General features: G+C 33.4%; 1 protein-coding gene across 9 annotated transcripts in view; it reads right to left on the bottom strand.

The window, feature by feature from the left end:
• LOC145261241 (uncharacterized) overlaps window positions 1-22,941 on the bottom strand; it is a 576,350-nt gene that overhangs the window by 118,699 nt on the left and 434,710 nt on the right. The window contains exon 1 of one of the 9 annotated variants that reach the window (XM_080119623.1): window positions 15,998-16,178. The exons of the other annotated variants lie outside the window; for them this stretch is intronic. Coding sequence (XP_079975749.1) covers window positions 15,998-16,015 — 18 coding nt within the window. The 5' untranslated portion in view covers window positions 16,016-16,178. Of the gene's footprint in view, window positions 1-15,997; window positions 16,179-22,941 lie in introns of those variants that run through there. 9 annotated transcript variants of the gene reach the window in all.

The raw sequence follows: 22,941 nt of genomic DNA, 5'->3' as shown, positions 1-22,941 counted from the left end.
ATTTTATTCTAGAAATATCAAAAACGTTCACTATTTCGGTTATATTAAACAGTGAGTTCATATTTACTGATTCAAATATGTCATTGATTTTGAAAAAAAAAATACACAAAGAATTATGAAATCAACAAAACCTTCATTCGTTTATCTATTTTTGTTCATATGTCACATCACTTCAATATCCTGATTTTCTACATTGCTAACATCCTTCTTATAAACTTACATACTTACAGTCTTTGATTACTGGAAGAATTGTCTCCACAAATATTCAAACTTAGTTTTGGCAATAACTTCAGCTCATTAACAACCCTTACTCTTGAACGACATCTAGCCTTGATAAGTGGTGACCCTTTTTAGTTAAAAAAAAAAAAATTTTTTTTTGATTTTAATATGAAAATATAAAAAGGAATATACTAGGTTAGTTAAAAATGCAATAAACTGAAAAAAAACTTTTAAAATATTTGTTTTTTAATTGCAGTTTCATTACAATTTATGACTTATTTGCTTCTCAGCCATATTAAAAGGCTAGCATGACCCATGGAAATTCCACAGAATGAGAAATATATTTAATCAACAAATATGCTTTGATAAAACTAATATTTTTCTGGATAGCGCAAAAAATTAGTTCTTGGGACAGAAAAACTAACATGCAGCAAATATCAGTTTATTAATATTTCTATGAAAATAGTGTCCATTGTATTTTAGATAATATAGAATTGACCCAAAGTAGAAAAATTAATAAGTACTAATAAATATTCAGAAAGTAATATTGTGTTACATAGTTCAATACAAATAATATTCATCAAAATTGTAAGAGATAATCTTTAATTTACTCGTTCAGTCCAGCACCTTTTGGCAGACAATTTTTCCCCCCGTTTCTTTCGAATGTTCCTTATTTTTATATAATGTTTCACTGACTTCCTTCTTCAGGGAAAAAACACTACATAGCGAATTCTTTTTCATATCATTACAACGATGATCATATATTATTATGATACTCAAAAATAAGGTTACATTAAAGGATGTCATTCACATATTTTTGTCCAGGATTGCCAAATTGGCTTTTGAAAGCCAAATTTCACAAATCTGGCCGTTTTTTTTTTTTGTTTTTTTTTCAGCAGTTTGGTCTCCAAAGATTGTATTTGACCTTTTTCAAAGTGTAATGAATGGACTAACAAAGAAAGGTTACAAGTAGAATATTATATAGATACAAGAAAAATTTCGTTCAACTGATCAAATTATAAAGAAGGTTTGTTCAATTTATATTTGACCAAATAATATTATTGGAGCCAAACGATCTTTACTAATTCTTTCAAAAATGGCAATCAAATTCTGAAGTTTTTGATTAATTACATGTAAACAACCTTAAAAATGGTAGGTGATAAAAATGAATAGTAATAATAATAATAATAATACAAAACAAAAAAGAAATCAAAACAATATTTTAGACTTTATTATGAGTGAGATATTACTTCTGGACTAGATAGCATTTAAGGAACTCCTTAAAAAACTACTTGATTTGCAAGTGGGTGATCATTTTAAGTTTAATTTATATGTAAAAGTGATCCCCAATCTAAAATAGTGCCCCCCTTCTACTTTCTATTCCATTTTACAGTATAGGAGCCAAACAGGGAAAATCAAGCTAGCCACAAAGGTCAGAGTCTACCAAACACTCATCTACACCATTCTCCTCTGCAGTTGAGTGCTGACAATGAGAGCTGCTGATCTTCGCAGACTGGAGTTTTTTGATTATTTTTGTCTGCATCGCACTCTACGTGTACCCTGGCAACACCTCCTGCTGAATGTGGTGGTCCAAACGTGATGCCACATCACCTCCTCCACGAGACACCTTCGCTAGGGTGATCATGCTCTGCTGTCAACAAGGCGATCTCATCAGAGAACCCATCAACCTGCTCCTCATCAAGACTGAAGGAAACAATGCAGTGACCAGTTAAAAATGTGGCTCAGAATTGTTAGGCAAAAAACTGAACCGATTCTGGGTCCAACAATCTACAGTGTTTGCCATTGGAACTGAGACTGGCTGTTGATAAAAGTGAAGATAAACCAAGATATACCTTTAACCTTTTCAAACCGTTCACGCGTAATCACCTAAAATAAGTAGAATTTTTTTTTTTTTTTTTTTTTTGAGGTGATGTGGCATCGCGCTTGGACCACAGCATTCAGCAGGGGGTGTTGCTAGGGTACATGTAGGGTGCATTGCAGGAAAAAGAAAAAAAATCAAAACCCTCCAGTCTGTGAAGATCAGCAGCTCTCATTGTCAGGACTCAACTTTAGAGGAGAATGGTGCAGATGAGTGTTTGGATAAAATTTTACTGAGCAGACATAGAAAAAAAAATTAAAAAAAACAAACTAACAAACCGAGCATGCGACCCCCCCCTCCTCGAGTGAACGATTTGGGGCAATTTTACCCTTATAATGCTCCTTAAGAGGGCAACCAGAGTTATCCGAGAAGATTGATTCTAGCAAAGATTTACTTTCACGCGATGACTTGTGTAAAATTTCAAAAAGATCCAAGGTGTAGTTATTAAAAAAAGTGCAAACAAACAAATGGACGGACGATTTGGGCATAATTTTTTCTTATAATGCTACTAGGGGGCAACTAAGAGTTATATCGGAAAATCCATTCTGGCAAAAATTTACTTTCATCATGACTAGTGTTTGTGCAAAAATTTTTTTTTTAAATCCAAGATATGGTTATTGAGAAAAAAGCAAACAACACATGGATAAATGGGAGTGAATTACTAAGTCCAATCCCTACTTTGTCGGGGGGGGGGGGGACCAAAAATACCGCCACAGGTTTCACACTAAATTATCTACAAAATTGATTTGAATAAAAACATCAAAACTAAATTCATGTTTTATCTAATAACATTTGAACGTATATCCCTCGAAAATTTAAAGTGTTTGGCAACTCACAAAATAAAGACAATTTTTTTTTTTATTAACAGTCTTCATTTTCTGAAAAGCCAAAGATTTGAAATGGGTTTAAGAACTTTTTCTAAACAGTGAGTGCCTACCTATATAAATGAAACCATGGTACACCTCCAGAATATGTAATGTATAGTTTTTAAATAATTTGCATTTGACCTCCTGTATTCTTACGATGGAACACTTTATTGATTTCTTTTCAACATACTTCAATGCACTATAAAAGTCAATGTTTGTTATAAAAACAGATTATTAACAGATTTTTTAAATAAATTTTAATAAGAGTTAAAATTTTCACAGAATTTAAAACCATTAAAATTTTCCTTCAATTACATCTGGTTTGGTATATTAAAACGTAAAAAAATGTTTAAAAAATAGGTTTTCTTTGTTTTATAAAAGAAAATAAACTCAAACAAAAAAATATCTTGGTGAAAAATGTATTTAAAAAAACAAATAGTTAAGTAATTATTTTATTGGTATTTTAAGATTAAATAAATAAAAAGCAAAAATATTTGTTAAATCCATTTAACCCTTTTACAAATGTAGAATTTTTTTTCCAGGTAAAGGTTTATTTCTTGCTTAATTTTTAAAAAAGTAATACTCAACATTTAATGATAACAAATCGATTTTTGCTCTTGAAATTAAATTCAAGCAACTAGCAGACTTTTTACCCCAGATTTCTTTCTCCACATGTTCATGTGTGTTTTTCTTGTTTAAAGTAATACACACTTATGACAAATGTCGACTTTTTTTTTCACTTATACATAACTCGCAATGTCGCAAATTAGAAATCATCCGTTCCTGTTGTTGGGCTGTGCTTTAGATATTATTCTCCAATTTTCGCTTCTTGTTGGGGTCAGGTTCTTTCAAAACGACACACCCATATCTAAGATGAGGAGTGGGTCAATGTTTTGCAAACAGAATTGCAGTCAACTGGCTGAGATGAAAACGTAGCAATTATACTTTCTTCAGTCTAAGTGGAAGAGGAGAGATTTTTTATTGATTAGCGCATTTTAATTTTTGTCCCATCCAGAAAACTGACCTCATGTTTAAGTTTGCCCTTGTAAGGAGGCAAGTAAATACTCTTGATCTAGGAGTTGATTTTTTCAGTTGACCTATGATATAAAAAAAGTCGGAGTTGATAAATTTTGCAGGAGTCTGAAACAAATCAAGGAAAAAATAATAAGCCCTAAGTCAAAAAAGTCAAACTTTTTTGTCCAAGCAAACTTCCAACCTTTGAAAAAACACAGCAAGAAAATAAAAACAGGGTTAACCTCTTTTGCCCATCCTTAAAATCATCGGTTATTCGCATTACAAATTTCCTGTTCTTTGTACATTTTTAAGTGTATGTAGAGGAGGGGGGGACACACACACACACAGTTTGTTTTTTTTTACTAAGAAAACTTATTCAGACAAACCTATAGAATACCCTTTTAACATTTTCTACTGAGAATTTCGTTTCTAATTGATGTAAATACAATTTGAAGGTTGTTTTTTTTTCTAATGATTCCTCACAGAAGTACGGTTCATCTTTGTCTTAGGAACACAAATGAACTGTAATACTAGACTCAAATCATACCATATAAGCTTTAATTCTATCTAAAAATCTATTTCCTCTTGCATAAACATGGATTTTTTTTTTTATTATTATGATACTTGAACCTTTTTAAAAATTGTTCATGTTAGATTTGGGGATTTTTTTAAAAATTTTTATTTTTGAAGAAATTCACTCAGAACAGACGTACACATATCAATGGCAGAATTCTTACAAAACAACCTTCAGTCCATAGTGAAATGGGGCTGTAAATGGATGATCACATTTAATGCTACTAAGTCGAAGCTTCTTTCTTTTGACAAATACAAAAAGTCCTATCAACCACCAACAAACATGACTACTAACACTACTCATTCAAACTCCTCAGTTTAACATTTAAAGGCAACATGAACTGGAACAAAGAATTTCTGACTAGAAAAATATTGTGGAAACCAATGCCAACAATGCTTGATTTATACTTGATCTGATGATGAGCAATCAGCTAAAGGATAAAAGAAGGTTGGGTGCTGATTAGATGTTTGAACATAGAATCGCCTTCCAGCCTCTTCCAGCCTCTTCCGCACCCATTGTAAATTCAATTTCAGAATTTCCTTCCAGGTGAAACGTTGTAGTTTTCTTAAACTGTCTGTACAATAAGATCAGATGTAAAAGTCGCTTAATTTTTTTTTTTTTTTTTTTTTTGCTCAACAGTAGTTTTTTTTTGTTTTTGAAAAGTTAAAAACATTGTTTACGAAAATCGTAAATTGTTAGGTGAGCTAGTGAAAAAGAGAGAAAGGAAATATTTGTCTTCGAAGAGAGAGAGAGAGAGAGAGAGAGAGAGAGAGAGAGAGAGAGAGAGAGAGAATTAGGAAAAATATATACAGCGAGAAAATCCAGTAGATCGCGCAGGTTTAAATAAAGTAAATATAAATAAATTACTTATAAAAAAAAACTTAATTATGTTTGTAAAAAGTATAATTAGTTACTGAAACAAACATACAAATCAAGCAAGCAATTTACTCACAGGGCAAAAGTAGGTATCATTGCGACGCTATGTTTGAATGGTACATTAGCATTCGTTTACTATGCTAATATCTTTATTCCAGAATATAGGAATGGCCAGAGATCATCCAATCAGAAGGAACAGAATTATTCTGGGGAGACTTTATTTTTTGTAACGGAAAAGGAAAGATTATGTTATGTCAAGGAATTTATGATCCAGTTACGAAGGGTGAAACCCCCCATATCTGGCCCAAGTGCAGTGATGACTGGGAGCAGTAGGAGTACTTGTTATTTAGAGGGAAAAATAGGAACTACTTTCTCTAAAGGTGGTTGCGATTGTGATGATGTTGCTCCTAGGATGTAATGTAGGATTTTATTATAACGACTAAGTGTGTGTAAAAAAGTTGCATAAGATCGTGGCTAATAGTCTAGATATAATAAATTTGTATGTGGCATCTGTTGTTGGAAACCTACAGTACTTTGGTCCAGAGGGGAATTTCTGCAACCAAAATATTATAGAGGAGATGAAAGACTAAGAACAAATGAATATTTGAAGGAAGTCGTAAGATAATTTTATTAAGTTTTTGCATGTTGCTTCGTTTTCAGCTTTATTTTTTATTTTAAGTTTTTCCTTGTTTTTAAATTGTTGCTTTGGTTTACAAAGTTATCCATGCTTTGAAAAGCAAAAGGAACGGCTTTTTAATATGAATAAAACTGGATTCAATCATATTTCTGAGTTTATTTTATTATTTGCTGCTTTTTGTGCCCTTGTATTTACCCATTTATTTATTTATTTTTTTACACAAACACGAATTTTGATAACTACTCCAAAATTACGTCAACGAGCCAGCAGAAATAAACCAATGAAATTCGGGTACACTCGACAAATCCAGTAATGAATGATTTTTAAATAAAATAATTTCTATTAACTCTTGTAGAATCTACAATCGAGCACTTTATTTTATTTTATTTTGAGAGAGAGAGAGAGAGAGAGAGAGAGAGAGAGAGAGAGAGAGAGAGAGAGAGAGAGAAATCCTTAGAATTGTGACCGGTCTACATAAGGTTCTTAGAATACTTGATTAAAAAAAATTACAGATAGACAAGTCTTTACGATCTACGACCTCATCACGAAACGAAGAGGTTCATATTTGAAAAAAAAAAAAAAAAAAAAAAAATCACATAAATTGATCTAGTTTCTTTTGTTTAGAAAATTTTTTAATGATTTTTAGCGATTTTAAGAGTAAATTATATTCAATACAAGGCTGATTGTAAGCGTTCGAATTCGTTTGTCTCCTTATTTATAGACAATGGCGGATCAAAATACAGTACCTCGTTTCGTCATAAAATTTGATTTTCTTAGTCAAAAAAAAAAAAAAAAAAAAAAAAAAAAGAATACTTGATTAATTTATATGATTTTTGGCATATGGTGTATTCGTTTTGCGACGGGTACATACATCAAAGATTTGTCTGTATTTTCTGCGTTTTCTTTCTTTTTTTTTTTTTTTAGTTGAATCCTAAACAAGAACCACACATAAATCTCTCTGTAATTTGCACTCATTTTACAATCGATCCTTTTCCTAGTCACAAAAAGAAGGAGGAATAAATAAGACACGATTTGCTATGAAACTTGCGCTGAATTCGTAATTGAACCAGACTCTAAAAGGCACGTGTCTTAATGGACGTGGGAGTCGTTCATTAAATATTCTTGACAACCGACCATAAAAAAATAAATAAAGAAAAAATAAATAAAGAATAAAATAAAATGAATAGATAAAAAGAAAGAACGAAAAGAACAATGTTATAACAGTAAACATGTTCGTGTTTTTTTTTAAAGCTTATCAATTCTATTTTAATTAACTTTCTCGAATATGATTCACTTTTGGGATGCGAACGCTACGTCGGTCAATCTGCCATTCATAAGTTTTGAAATCGCACTGTTTATTTTATTTAATTTTCCAATGAACAGTCTTAATTCTATGCTATTATTATGTAGGTTTATGAAAATTCGGATTTATATTAATTTTATAAAAATTGTGGATTTCAATATTTCAATTAGATAAAAAAATATCCAGTTTTGGCAATTATGTAATACGGTTTTGACCTTTTTGGCTAGGAGCAAAGTGTAGTATCTGTTCTGATACTACACTTCACCTTTTCTGACCTCGATCATTGGAGGAGAAATCCTTCTAGATTGAAGCAATTTTAATTTTTGTTCCTATCCAGAGTGCTCCTTTTTGGGGAGCAAGATTCTCCCCACATCAAAAACCGACCTCATGTCTAACTTTGCCCTCGTGGGGAAGCAAGTAAATAGAAACAATAACAAAGCAGAATAATAAAAATCTATAACAAATAACTGTTACCAAACGCATCAAAATTTAATTTTCTTTCGACCTGCATAGTTTGAAAGTTCTGAAACTAAGTTTTGTAATTTAAAAATTTGTTTCATTGCTTTCACTTAGCCAAACATGATTCACAGATTAAAAATCGTTTTTTTTTTTTTTTTTTTTTTTTTTTAATTTTTCTTTACAGAGAAAAATCAAAATTTTGTGAGGGCCATCGCGACAGCCATCTTGGGAATTTCAGTTCCGAAGGGGAAGGACACAAAGGAGATAACTCCATCTAATTCTTGAAGTTTGTCAAAACGCACATGAAGTTCTAATTATTTTATTAATACATTTTGAACAAAAACAAAACAAAAAGGAATACCTAAAATTATGCAAAACTATTAAAAAAATATCAAATTTTGCCAAAATAAAATTAAGAAAATTCTGAAATGAATGAAAATGTATGACTTTAATAAATAGAAAAGAGGTTTGCCTTTTTTCTGTTGTTCTTGGCCTTCGGGCCAAGATCAAAGTGCAGTATCTGTTCCGGCAGATACTGCAAGCAAAGACCATATGTGGGGGCAATCCCACATATAAGACCTTGGTCAATGTAGGGGAAACCCTTCATACCAATTGTCACTATCCAGCTTCCCTAGCCCCCGGGGAGTTGGTCCCAATTCCCCCGCCCACACCCCTCACATTAAAAATCGGCCTTGTGCCTAATTTGCTCGGTGGCGGAGCAAATAAATACCCTGTTGTTCTTGGCCTTCGGGCCGGGATCAAAGTGTAGTATCTGCTGGAACAGATATTGCAAGCAGAGACCATATGTGGGGGCAACTCCACATATAAGACCTTGGTCAATGTAGGGGCAACCCTTCCTACCAATTGTCACTATCCAGCTCCCCCATCTCCGGGGAGTTGGTCCCCATTTCGCTTTCACTCCTCACATTAAAAATCGGCCTTGTGCCTAATTTGCTCGGTGGGGGAGCAAATAAATACCCTGTTGTTCTTGGCCTTCGGGCCGGGATCAAAGTGTAGTATCTGTTCCGGCAGATACTGCACTTCAGATAATTTGTACCAGTCAATGGAGGGGAAACCCTCTATACTGGGACAATTATTATTTTTGGTAACCAGAGTGCCCACTTTTTGCCCACTTTTAGGGGAGCTGGTTTTTACCCCACATTAAAAACGGCCTTGTGCCTTATTTGCTTTGGTGGGGAAGCAAATAAATACAAGAAAATGTATGACTTAAAATTTATAATTATTTTTAAACAGTTATTAGTGGAAAGTGTGCGACTTCAAAAACAAAAAATAAAATAAACTTTCGAAATAAATAAAAGCACACTCCAAATTTTCTTTAACCAAAATAACTAAAAATGTCATTTATTTTTATTAGCTGAAACGCATCTCTACCAAGAAGTGCTATCCATAGGTTGATCCATAAACACACTGATCAAAAGAACAAATCTTAATGAAGAACTCTTTTTATTTAATCATTAAATAATAGATGATATGATTACACCCTTCCATTCTAGATTTTCACAATCCATTGCGGCACTTTAACTGGCTTCTTCCAATTACATGGGAGTATGAAATTCACAAGTGATCCCCAGTCGCATGTACATTCCCATTAGGGGAGATGATGACGTTAGGTTTTTGAAACTCTTGCAGGGAGGTGTCGATGTCGTCCTACATACGGCACCTAAAATTCTCAAATTGGTCACCCATTTTAGTACTGTCCAGGCTCAACGTTGCTCAACTTCGGTGATCTGACGGGGGAATCGACGTGCCAACGTGATTATGCCGTATATGCCATCATCAGTGTTGCCAATATACATCAGATAATTTGTATAATATTTGAAAGATACTTCAATCGTTATGACTTCCTTATAGATAAATAAACACTTGAGCATTGGGGAAGCAGCGGTCAAGTGTTTATATAAATAGACTTTGGAGATATTATTGGATCTAAGGATGTCTTTGAAACAATACAGATGTTGCTGAAACATGGAAATCTTGGTTCTAAAAAATAAAACAACCATGGCCACTAATGGGTTAAAATTATTTATTTTTATAACATTTTCAAAAAATATTTTTTTTAAGAAACAGGTAATCGTTACTACTGGCAACAAATTAAAAAAAAAAAAAAAATTTTTTGAAAGGAGTCAGAAACAATTTATTTTGGCTTACCTACCTATTTGTGACTTATTTGCATAAAAAAAGTGGTCATTTTTTTTTTTTTTTTACTATAGACAACAAACCGAAAAGTTGACCAAGAAACAAATATATAACATATGTTACCAAAGGCAAGATATGTATTATTTACATTCATTGGACGACTGTTCTCATCTTGAGTGTGATTTTCACAAAGTTTCAGTCGATGTAACCGCCGACCTTCTTCAGGTGTATCTTGTCGAACTCATCAATGTTTCTGTCAAATTCGGGAATTTGGACGGAATTTCAAGCGGAACCTTTTATTTACTTCACGGGGGTAGCATGCTCTTGTTCCATCAGCCATGACTAGATAGAGGTCTTAAAACGTTGCGAGCCTATCCTTGTTTTATCGTTATTTCCATGGCAGGTGCTCCTCTGAACTCCAATCTCTGGTCCCCTCTCGCCAATCTTTCACGAAAAACACCCGTCTAGCCGAATCCACTGTGAAAAATTTTCCCCACTCTATATCTGTGCCTAAATCAAAACGTGGATTCCATGAACAAAGCTTCTTTCTTAGAACTGCATACCTGTGGAACTCTGTTCCGTCTGCCTGCTTCCCACCAGACTACAACTTAGATGTCTTCAAGTCCAATGTTAACAAATTCCTGATGAACCACCCCCTTAAGTAAACACTTCATCAAATCTCCACACTAACGTACTGTACTTGCAATAACCCTTATCCCTGAGTGGCTTCCGGGCCTTGATAAGTGGTGATCACTGTGTAAAAAAAAAAATCATGGCTGATGGAACTTTAATTCTATTATTATATAAAATTATTGGTTAAATTCAAGCTATGTCCCTCAATGTTAACAAAGGTTTTGCCCGAGCTGTCATCTGCCAAATAGAACAAGTTTTTTTTTTTCATTTTGTTTTTCCCAATTGTATTTTTTTTAAATAAGCAAACAAGCAAAAAATTTGATAACCCAATTTTTTTTTTTTTTTTTTTCGTTTGCTTATTTTAAAAAATATAATTGGGGGGGAAAAAAAAAAAAAAAAAAAAAAAAAGAAAGCTGTTCCATTTTGCAGATGACAGCTCCAGGCAAAACCTTTGTCAACACTGGGGGACGTAGCCTGAATTGAACCAAAGCATTATCATTATTACAAGTAAAGAGACTTATTTTGTCATCTAATTAAAATACGTGTTTGTGGAACGGACAGACGCACATAAATTAGATGACTACGATGAGAAAAAAAAAAAAGAAAAAAGAAAAAGAGTCACTCATTCTCTAAAAAACATGAAATATTAGAGAGTGGTTGAATCAACAGTGAGAGAAGGCGACAGAAATGTAACGAAGTGATGTGCTCCTATTGTAATAGGGCATCAACGAACAAGAAAATTCAGCAGCAGCCATAGGATAGCTGACTAGCAAAAATATTAGCAGCAGCTGTTTTAGCGACATGCAAATCAGCAAATGTGCGTGAGCTTGCATCACAAAGACAGAAAAAATACACCACATAGTGAAAAGGAGAAGCAAAGTGAATGCCGAGGAAGATGGACGTATGAAGTTGGGGCCAAGAAAGCACTAGCTATGACTGGTGTGAGGGCGGCGGGGAGAGAGACTTTTAAAAAGTACATGCTATACTGCAGAGCATTGTAAAACGTGTGCATGAAAAAGCTTTTGAAAGATAATGAAATGCGCTGTTGTTGAAAGAACCAGAAATAAGTGCATTTCATTTGCACTTGAAAAAATGCAGAGTCGGATTTTAATTTTTTTCCTTTGTTTTTTTTTTTTTGCGATGAAGTCTCAAAACACGTGTGGGTCCGAGTGGTTGAAATGTAACAACACGGTTAATGTGTAACGGCCACGTTACAGATGACAACACAAAAAGATGTGGGTGGCTTGTTCTGTTAAATGTAAACTACGGTTAATTAGGACAATTAACATTAATTTTCAAACATAACTTAATCTCTTGTTCCGCCTCGTCTGATTCGTTGACCTAGTGGTCTCCATCAATTTGCCGTTTTTATACCTCATTCCAATGCAGTTTTCTATTCCAGTGTCTCCTTTCCCAGAACCGCAGACTTGTAGAACTATCTTCCTTCTGATTGTTTTCTCCTTACTTTTAACGTAGGTCTTTTTCAAGACTTAAATAGGCATCTGCTGTCTTTGCTATAATCATCTTTCTTGTTAGCTGCTTATATTAAATGGCTTCACGCCTTGTCTAGAGCGATTTCCATTGAAAAGAAAAATCCCAGAACTAAATTATATTTCAGCATGTATTTGGGATCAACAAATAGAAAGTCAATTGAATGTTACTATTGCAAATTTTCAAACAATTGGTTTTATAATAAAAATTCAAATTTACAATGAAAATAAATCATTTTCATGAAAATTCTGATTTACATTAATTTTATAAAAATTGTGTGCATCAATATTTCAATTAGAAAAAGATATGCAAAAACCATTGGCTTAAAACTTACAGAAGTAAGCAAAAATTGTGCTCAATGGACTACAACCCAGTTAACCGAATTTTTGTGATTATCTATAATATGAAGCTGTGTGTGTGTGTCTGGTCACGAATAGGCTCATATATGGTTGATTATTATATATGGTTGATTATTATAGAAAACTGATCACATATAATGATAGATGTATCGAGACACAAGAATGGGTATGTTTGACCTGGCATAATGATGATTCATTAAAATTGTGGGGGTCTGCGTACACGCCTGATCCACAAAGTATGGAAATAAAAAATTTAAAAATTAAAAAAAAAAAAAATTTACAAGTGTTTTTGATATAGATGTACATAAGAATACTTAAATAGGGATGGTATAATAAAATTGTGGGGTCTGTGTTCGCGCCTGCCCTCCATAGAATGGAAATAGGCACAAACTTTAATAAAGACTTTTCATATCTATCTGCGTAAGTATATTTTGATAATTATGTTTCAGTTGGGAGAAATATGGTATAATAAAATTATGGGGTGTTCGTTCGTGCCTGACCTCCATGGAATGGAAATATGTCACAAAGTTTAACAAGGTTTTTTAATATAGATCCACATATTGTGATAAGTGTTTCAGTGTGAACAGGTATGGTATAATAAATTACAGGGGTTTATCTATTTTATTTTTACTTTCATCATATTTTGCTTTGGTTTTGATACCCCCAAATTCGAAGCTATCTCTTTACAACCCTTCCTTTTCATAACCTATCATACTTTCATAAATCAGAGACCATTTTCTGTAGGCTGTTTTTGAACCCAGTCAACGACGAGTACTTTTGCTAGTATATATATATAAATGACAAAAGTATATATTCCTAAAATCAAGATATTGATTACTGTTTATTTCTTTAAATTCGTTGAAATGCACAATTCTTGACAGCACCTGTTTCATAATTAGTATGTCAAATTTTTAAAATTTATTCCACCCTTAACTCATCAGAAGAAAAAGAACTTATCAACTTTAAAAATTCAAGGTGGAATAAATTAAATTGACGCAATTACATGAATGATTCTGCGCTACGAAACAGGTGCTGTCAAGAACTGTGCATTTCAACATATTTAAGAAAATAAACGCAAAGATTGTCAACATCTTGAAATTTGGAAAATAAATTTTGTCATTTATTTGTATATGCTCTGTAGTTACAGTAAGCCTCATAAATTAAAGGACTGGTGTACAAATAAAAGGTGAAATATAATTGAATAAACATATTTCCCCATAAACATTACATATATATAAAAGCGAGGCTCTCTGTTTGTTTGTAAATAAACAGGCAGCTCAAACACTGTAAAAAGCGGTGGGCGAATGTTTATTTAAATGGACATTTGATTAGGTCATTTGCAAGCACTAATCCCATGGGCCGGAGGTTAGAACTGCCGACTATCAATGCGATGGTGGCAGGTTCAATCCCTGGCTAGAGAAAGGTGCTGGTCTAGCTGCACTGATGAGTTGTGATACAACGAAACAGTACTGTATGTGGATGAATATATATATATATATATACACTAGCAGGCTGCCCAGCATTGCCTGGGGAACCTACTTTCATTTTTGCACTCACCCACCCCCAAACATGACATCATCAGTTATACCGTTATGTGTGATATCAGTTATGACGTCATAACATTATATATGCTATAACGTCATTGTGAACAGACAGACAGACAGACAAGAATACGGATTTATTATAATATATATAAAACCTTAAGGAAACAAAGGTTGATTAACTTACATCCTTTTGGCGTAAGAGTGGATAATGTAGGCTATATTTAGTATACATTTAGTTTTATACAAAGAGGGCAAAAAGAGTGTGCAAGCCATTTTTTGACAATTTAGATCCCTCTGATGTTTGTGAAATTTTAACAAAAAGTATTAGACATTAATAAATACATGCAAATTTCAATTTTTTTTACAATATTTTAAAAGGGTTTAGAGGCCATAACATGGGCAAAAACTCAGATTTAAAAATTCAAATATTTCAGATTTGCATAGAATTTGGTTACTAGTCATTAGACACCAATGAAGCAAGATTCCCTGAAGTTCAATTTCTGCTTAAGACACCTTAAGCTTAATGAAGCCTCAAATATTCTAGAATCAAAATCTTGTAATGAATTTCGATCGAAATTAGAATAAGGATTATAGACGTAAGTAGTATATTATAGATTGAGCTTTGTTAAGGAACAAAAGTGTTCAATTTGAGGAATTAATTTTACTCCTACCTTAAGTATCGATTCTGAGCAAATTGGCCATTTGGGCTAAATAATTGTTTACGTTATATAAACCTTACTTCCTCTGGCTAAAGATGGCTACTTTTCTCAAAATCAATATCTAAGAAAAGTGTGAAAGTTCATTCCCAGTTGACTGCGGATCGTTTTCAAGTCGAGTTTCAATCATCGTCCCCAATCCTAAATTTATTTGTTTCGCCGTCCACCTGACCCCCCCCCAATTGACCTTTATACTCGAGTAGCCTTTAGGCCTTGATATTCAGTGACTCATTAGTACAAGAATTGTTTTAAGGAAAATAGGTCACAAATGAGTAGTTAAACAAAATAATAATTGCTTTCGACTAATTCCTAAGGGTATTTCCTTTAAAATAATTTGAGCTAAAAATATTAGAACATCACATTTTCGCACGATTGGTGACATTCATTGGATGTATTTGTACCAGTATTTTGTTGAAGTTTCGATTTTCAGACGATTATCGAGGGTTTACAGCTGCTAGGTGTAAGGAGTGGGTAATCTAGGCAATATTTAGTCTCCATTTAGTTTTTTTATGCAAATGGGACAAAAAAGTGCGCAGGCCATTTTTGAAAATTTAAATCCTCTGATTTTTGTGAAATTGGACGTAACAGTATTTTGTTTAAGTTTCGATTTTTGGACGATTATCGAGGGTTCAAATGGTTTCAACAAACTGCCATTTTTTTCTCATTTTAACTCAAACTTGGCTCATTTTGTTTCAAAGTGAATAAACGCTTTAAGTTAAAAAACAACAACAACGACAACAACAACGACAACAACAAAACAAAAACTTATCCGGGTAGGTAAAAGAATAAATAAATATACGAGCATTACAGAAGGCTAGAAGAACATCGGTACCGTCGGTTTCAAATACAATACAAGGCCGAAGAGAGTCCAATATTTCTTGAACATAAACTGGTCCCTCTGTATTGGATTTGAAACCGGCGGTACCAATGTTTGGTAAATTTTTACGATGTGCCCGGCCTCCCCATGTTAACCTCCCATGTTAAGAACGGCTTTCAGAATAAACACCCCCAACCTCGAAAGCCGTTATTAATATGGGGAGGTTGAGGGGGTGTTTATTCCGAAAGCCGTTCTTAACATGGGGTGGTTGGGGGTGTTTCTGGGGTAGGTCGTAAAAAATACCCAATGTTTTTCTGACTTCTTTCTGTAAAAATTTAAAATACAAAAGAAAGAAAATGAAAAATTAAAAAAAAAAAAGGAGATAGAAAAAGAAAAGGAAAAAGAAAGGAAAAAAAAATCGATATTTTGATTTAATTTTCATTTCAAACTTACCCGAAAGGCTGCAAACATACAACAGGTGTTAAGTTTTCCGAAATTTTCCAATGGAATGACAAGACAACAACAATCGCCCTTCGCAGAGGGGGGGGGGAGGGGATACAAAAACGTGAAAACACTGCTTCCTTGCTATTTATTGAATTCGTTCGTGAAGACAAAATTTGATTAAAAAATAAATAAATAAAAAATAAGTTATAAAAAAAAAATAAAAAATGAAAAACTTGAAAAGAAAGAAAAAGGAAAAAGGGTGAAGTTTTTTTTTTTTTTTTTTTTTTTTTTGAAACCCACGTTTTGAGGTTCCGCTATTACCACGTGAGTTGAACAGGAAATTCTTGGAGTAACAGAAAAATAACGGACAGTTTCGCTTCGTTTTCGATAACAAGATTTTTTTCGTCAAACATTATCCGGCTTTTAAAATGCTGCTTTTATGTTCACTGTGAGAGTTAAAAAAAAAAAAAAAAAAAAAAAAAAGAATCGAGTTAGGTAAAACTTTGGGGCCTTTATGTTTTTCTGGTAACGAACCTTAATACGTTTCGTTGTAGAGATTGTTTTTGTTGATTATCGCGGGGAGAAAAAGAGGGAAAAGAAGCTGAACTTTATGTCGACTGGTAGTGGTCCGCCTTATGAATTCGCAAAAATCGTACGTTCTTATAAAGTGTTGAAAAACCGGGTTTGCCAGGGAGACTGTTTTCCGGCAACACTCGACGATATATAATGATTATTATTCATTTAAGAATAATTGTCGACGCGCGATTGTGAAAAGAGCAACCCACACACAGGATAGCCCAAGAAGAGAAGGAAAGGGCGAAAGAAAAAGTGCGCAGACAGGGAGTGGCATAGAGATGTTAAATCAGCTTTGAAACATACTGTTTCTTGTTTCGAGGAGGTGGGAACGAGGGGGGGGGGGGGGAGATCCGAATCCACACGTATAAGAAGAGGAAAAAGAAAAGCGACCATAATGTACAGTAGTCGAGGCCACAATACGTGTCTATGTGCACTGAGAAATAGTGTATATCCAGAAAGCAAAAATAAAAGTTGAAAGACTATATTGTATCGGCCAAAGAAGAAATTCTTGATTGAGGCAATTTTTTCAGAAATTATATCCCAGTCTAGAGTGCCCCTTTTTGGGGAGCTCCTCACATAAAAAAAAAAATATCCCTATATGCCACCTCTCCACGACGACTGGATGTGACACAAGGCCAGTTTTTAAATTAATTATTGTGGGGATACCCAGTTTTCCCCAGAAATGGATACTCTGGATTAAGACAAAATAAATAAAAATTGCCCCCGTTGAGAAGGATTTCTTCTCTTCAGATCGGAGAGGAACAGAGTACTACACTTTAAATTATGTTTTTACAAAAATGTAAGATACAATTTTAAAAATTAGACATAAGATCTTTAAATGTGCGGGGAGTGGGGGTGGGATGAGACACTTTGATTCCAACCCAAAAATTAGGTAGGAACGCAACAAAGTGCCTAATTTTGTCCTCGTAGGGAGCAAGTCATGGATCAAATCTAAGTTGGGATATACGTAAGAGAGTAAAAATTGAAGATGAGTTATTTGCCTTATTTGGTCACTTTGTTCCATGAGCGACGTTTCTGACAAAGGGAGAATAATTGCCGTTTTCTAGGACAAAATCTACTCATCTAACATCTACCGATGCCTTGCTTTTGACCATGATGTATTTTTTGTTTCTTTTTTTTTTTTTTTTTTTTTAGCTCATTTTCTCAAGTGGTTACAAGCTTTGGAGCGATATTCATAAAAAAATATGCATTTCATCTGTATATATTAATAAAAAATCCCATAAAAGTCAGTCACACGATGTCACGACCCTCTGTAATAATAAATTATATATATATATATACACGCACACACACTAGCGGGACCTGTGGAAATTCCACAATGGACTCTTTCATACGTAATATATTGAGGTTGGAATTCTGTGGATATTCAGCGACTCAGCGTAAATGGAGACGCCCTAATATTGTACCTATTTACAATGCTTCCCCACGGGAAAGAGTTAGACACCAGCGTCGTTTTTTTTAACGTGGAGAAAAGGTACAAAAATAAAAAATTGTCTCAGTCGTGAAGGATTTCTCCTCAACTGAAAGAGAACGAGAAATGGAAGTGCTGCATCTGAAGAACAGACACTACACTTTGATCTTTATATTTAATTTATTTCGTTTAAAGAAAAAATTACAATTAAAAAACATTTCAATATAAAATTAAAAAATTTAAAAAAGTAAAATCTCCAAAAGACAAAACAAATTTAGGCACAAGGCCCTATAAGATCTGGGGAGGGGAGTGTTGCAGGGTCTTTGTAACTAAAGTAAAAATTGGAGTCTTTGGTGACTTTACTCTTGACTGGCAACATTTACCACAATACCTCATTCACTCTGTGGAATCTAAACAAACTAATGAAAACCCCAGCGTTTTTGCAAAAAGGATATATATATATATATATATATATATATATATATATATATATATATATATATATATATATATATATATATATAGTAATTTATAAAATATATGTACTTATCCGAGTCGAAATTAATTATTATTAGACATTTACAAAATTGGAGGCGTGAATTATTCGACCCCCTGTCTTTCCAAGCTTATAACTCCTCGAAAATGTAATTCAAGCCCTAATTTTTTTTGCAATTAAAGGAGCAAGGACCAAGGTTCCATTAAAAAAAAAAAAAGAAAAAAGAAAAAACAAATAACGTGGTTTAAAAAAAGGTTTTAAACTTCAAACTTTACAGGTAAAATTCTACAAGAACACGATGTCCGTTTTTTTTTAAATTTGAATATATTATGTATTGACCTTTTCTCTTCAATTTGTGAGTAAATAATTATGTACTTATCCGGGTCTAAATTAAGTATTTTCTTTGTAATAGACACTTAAAAATTTGGATGGGGGGGGGGGAACCGTGAATAAAAAAAAAAAAAACGTTTGTCTAAAATATTATATTCGGTTTATTGGAAAGAACATAAAATTTCACATTGACCCTGAAAATATCGTAAAAATAGAATCAATAGAAAAATTTTGATAGATTTTTAAAATTTAAAAATTTAAAAATATTGAGTTTAAAAATTGAAAAATATTGAGTTCGGAAAATTCATTACTGTTTAAAAAAAAAATAAAAATATTTTTATTACTTTTAAAACAACTGTAATAGTTTATTTTGGAAGTATAATCCATAAAGAAACTAAATAACCCACTTTTAACAGAGAAATTACGAGATTTTTATATTGTATTCGCAGTTTCGTGTTAGGGGTGTCAAAAATTCCTACAAAAATTCTGATACTGCTAAAGCTACACTGAATATTCTGCGTTTCATCCACTGTAGGATTCGTCATACGAATCCTACAGTGGATGAAACGCAGAATATTCAGTGTGTAGCTTAGTCGCCTATATATTTTATAAATTACTAACTAGCTCTACCTACGTATTGAGCACTTTTGAAGTAAATACTTAAAGTTTACGCATAAATCTATACTTTCGTACATTAAATTTATGTGAGTAAATGAAGTAGTTATATATATATATATATATATATATATATATATATATATATATATACACACAATTTCTGTGTGTGTGTGTGTGTGTGTGTGTGTGTGTGTGTGTGCGCATTTTTTTATTTTATTAAATAAAATGTGTGTGTGTGTGAAAAAAGTTCTTGAATTTGGAAGAAAAACAGTTCGTGTTGGGGAGTGGGAAATCTAGAATAAATATACAAAAAATAAAACTTGGCCAAAAGGTCAAGAAATTTTTGTAGCTGTTTTGTTAAAACTTCAAAAGTATTTATCTAAGCTAGCAGGGACGCCCAGTATAGCCCAATTGTAAAATACGCTTAATATGATTTTATATATATATATATATATATATATATATATATATATAATGAAGATCGTGGCGCAGAGTTTGAGCTCTATGTACTGGGTTTCCAGTTCTAGCAGTGCTACTGCATCATTTTCGCTATTACCCTTGGGAAAGATATTAATCCACACGTGTGGATTAAATAGTAAAAAAGGAATTGTGGACGGACAACCACAAACAGAGATTATCCTCAACAATGTCATATTCTTTTTCTCGCTTTTCGCCACGACTTTGGCGAGAGGCAAAATGAGAAACCATTGCAATCTTTCTTGGATAGTACATGCATGCCTGCTCATTCTGCATTCTTGATTTCGTACTTCTTTCCAGACAATGTTTATTGTGTTGTTAAAAACGTTTTGAATAAAATTGGTTTGAATTGTAGATAAATAAGATCTTAATACAATCAAAACAAAAGAATCAATTCATCTGAGACAAATACGACGTTGTGTGTGTGTGTGTGTGTGTGTGTGTGTGTGAGTGAGTGAATGAGAGAGAGAGAGAGAGAGAGAGAGAGAGAGAGAGAGAGAGAGAGAGAGAGAGAGACCCACTCGCTACCTTCCCTTTTTGCTTTTACTGTAAAATGCATATAAAGGCAAAATAGGAGAATAAAATTACAAATGTATAACTCAAAACATTTACTTAATTTAAAAACTGCTAAAAACAATAGTCAAACAATCAGAATAATAATCTTTGGATCATTCATCTGTACTATTATATACAGAGAGAATATATAAAAATACGATGTTGTATAATTGATTTGAATAACAATAACCTTTTGTTCTGCTGAAATATAGATTTTTTTTAAAAGATACAAAAACCCGTTTGGCCAGCTGGGCAAACTTGAGTCCTTGTACAGGAAAAATATCCAGTAAATAAAACGTCGTTTAGTAAATAGTTATTTGTTTTTTGCATTTCCATACACCAAACATGGATATAAATATCACTAAAACATCCGTTGGCTCATAAGCTTCATTTCGGTACCTTACTTACTTGGGTGGGTTGCCGGTAGGCTGAGATAAACCGCGTCACACACACAGTAAATCGAACTTACAAAGGGAGATAATAACTTCCGATGAATACCGGAAAAATATCCAGTAAATAAAACGTTGTTTAGTAAATCGTTATTTTTTTTTTGTATTTCCATACACCAAACATGGATATAAATATCACTAAAACATCCGCTGAGTCATAAGCTTCATTTCGGTACCTTACTTGCCTGGGTGGATTGCCTGTGGGCTGAGATAAAAGCATCACACACACACACACACACACACACACACACACACACACACACACACACACATTAGGAGAATTTATAATAAGATTTTGTATACCTATAGGTCAACAAGTAAGAAATAATTAGAATAAAATACAAACATTTATATATTAACAAAATTTGGTATTAAAGAACCTATTTTAAATATTCACTGTAAATCTTTGATTCATCAAAAATTGCTCGTATGCATTTATATCAGCAACAGCAAACTATCCGAAATCACTCTTCTGCAGGTACGTCAAGACGCGATAGCGAACGCAGAACAACTATCGCCATTGTCTATTCGGACACCAAGAGGTGCCACACCAAGTACCATCCTGCAAGAGCTTTGCCACCATCGCAGGCCTTGGACAAATAACACCAGCATTCTTCCGTCTGTGTCGGTGGAATGTGTCTGTCGAAGACCAGAACAATTAAGCTTTTCTGGCACTGAAAGAAGATCTCCCGGCAGGCTCTTAACTTCCTCGAAAATAATGGGTAACATTCGACCATGCCCGAGCAAAGGTTGCAAAAACATGGCACAACCTGCACAAGTACGATTATTGACATGATGCAGCACCGATGTGCAGACCATTGCACACATCCTCACGGACTGTCCGAAGCAAACCTGGAGGATGCCTTGAACACTGACGGATGGAGCGAAATGCGATGAAGCTGATCAACATCATTGGTTTAACGCTTATTTTACAAGTTGACATGTGTTGGACGGCTTAAAAAAAATTAACTTCAAAACTAACCTATCGCTATTCATCTCTATATTTATTCGTCAGCGACATTTTTATAAATTCTTCACACATTTTTCTTTCGCCTCTCAATCTGCTAGTTCAACTGTTCTACATCTACTAACCTAAGAACTTTCATACAATCTTTTGTACGTGACCACACCACAAAAGTCTCCTGTTCTGCACACATCTCCTTAAACTGTCCAGATTCAATTGTTCTCTGAGGTCATCAGAACTAAGCATGTCTTTAAGACTCACATTAAACGTCCATCTCATTCTCATATCATTTCTAACGATATATTTTTTTTTTATGAGGGGGAACATTCAACTCTAAAAAGCAAAAAACAAAACAAAGCACTCTAAATTGGGGCAAAAATAAAAATTGCCTCAGCCTAGAATTATTTCTTTTTTGTTGACCAAGGGCAAAAAATATGAAGTGTCGTCATATCACAATAAATATTACACTTTGCATCATTAATTTAGTAATAGTAAAAAATACATTTGACACAGCAGGCACAAGACCATCAATTCATGAGCGCAGGATTAACTTCGCTCCTAGTCAAAAAGCCAAAGAACGAAATTATCACTCCACAGCCCAAAATAGTTTTAGGATTTTAGTGATACGACACTCCACCTTTCCTGTCCTTGGTCAGTGAAGAAAAAATCTTTATAGACTGAGGCAATTTAAATTTTTTGTCTCAAACCAGACTGCCCCTTTTTGGGGAGGTAGATTTTGCTCACATTAATAACCGACCTTGTTTCTAACTCTGGCTCGTGAGTAAAGTAGGCAAGTAAATAGGGCCTATTTGTTTGTTATCTGTTTCTTTAGAAATTGGCATACGCTTAAAAAGAGGTCATACACGTTACACACATTGTTGCTGTAATGTTATACAATTTACAAGCTTCGTCGTGTAAACAAAACGAATTTAACGAATTTTTTACAATCGTAGAAATGTCATCAAATGTACACACTTTTCTTTCTTTGCTAATATGTTATTCTAACGCTATTTCTCTGGTCAATGTTGGGCAAAAAAGGTTTATTTGTTGACTACA

The sequence above is a fragment of the Euprymna scolopes genome, chromosome 37 (assembly GCF_053919585.1).
Source record: "Euprymna scolopes isolate OS-2025 chromosome 37, ASM5391958v1, whole genome shotgun sequence".
Classification (NCBI taxonomy): Eukaryota; Metazoa; Mollusca; class Cephalopoda; order Sepiida; family Sepiolidae; genus Euprymna; species Euprymna scolopes.
The sequence above is the reverse complement of the archived record's forward strand: the minus strand, read 5'-3'. Positions and strand labels throughout refer to the sequence as shown.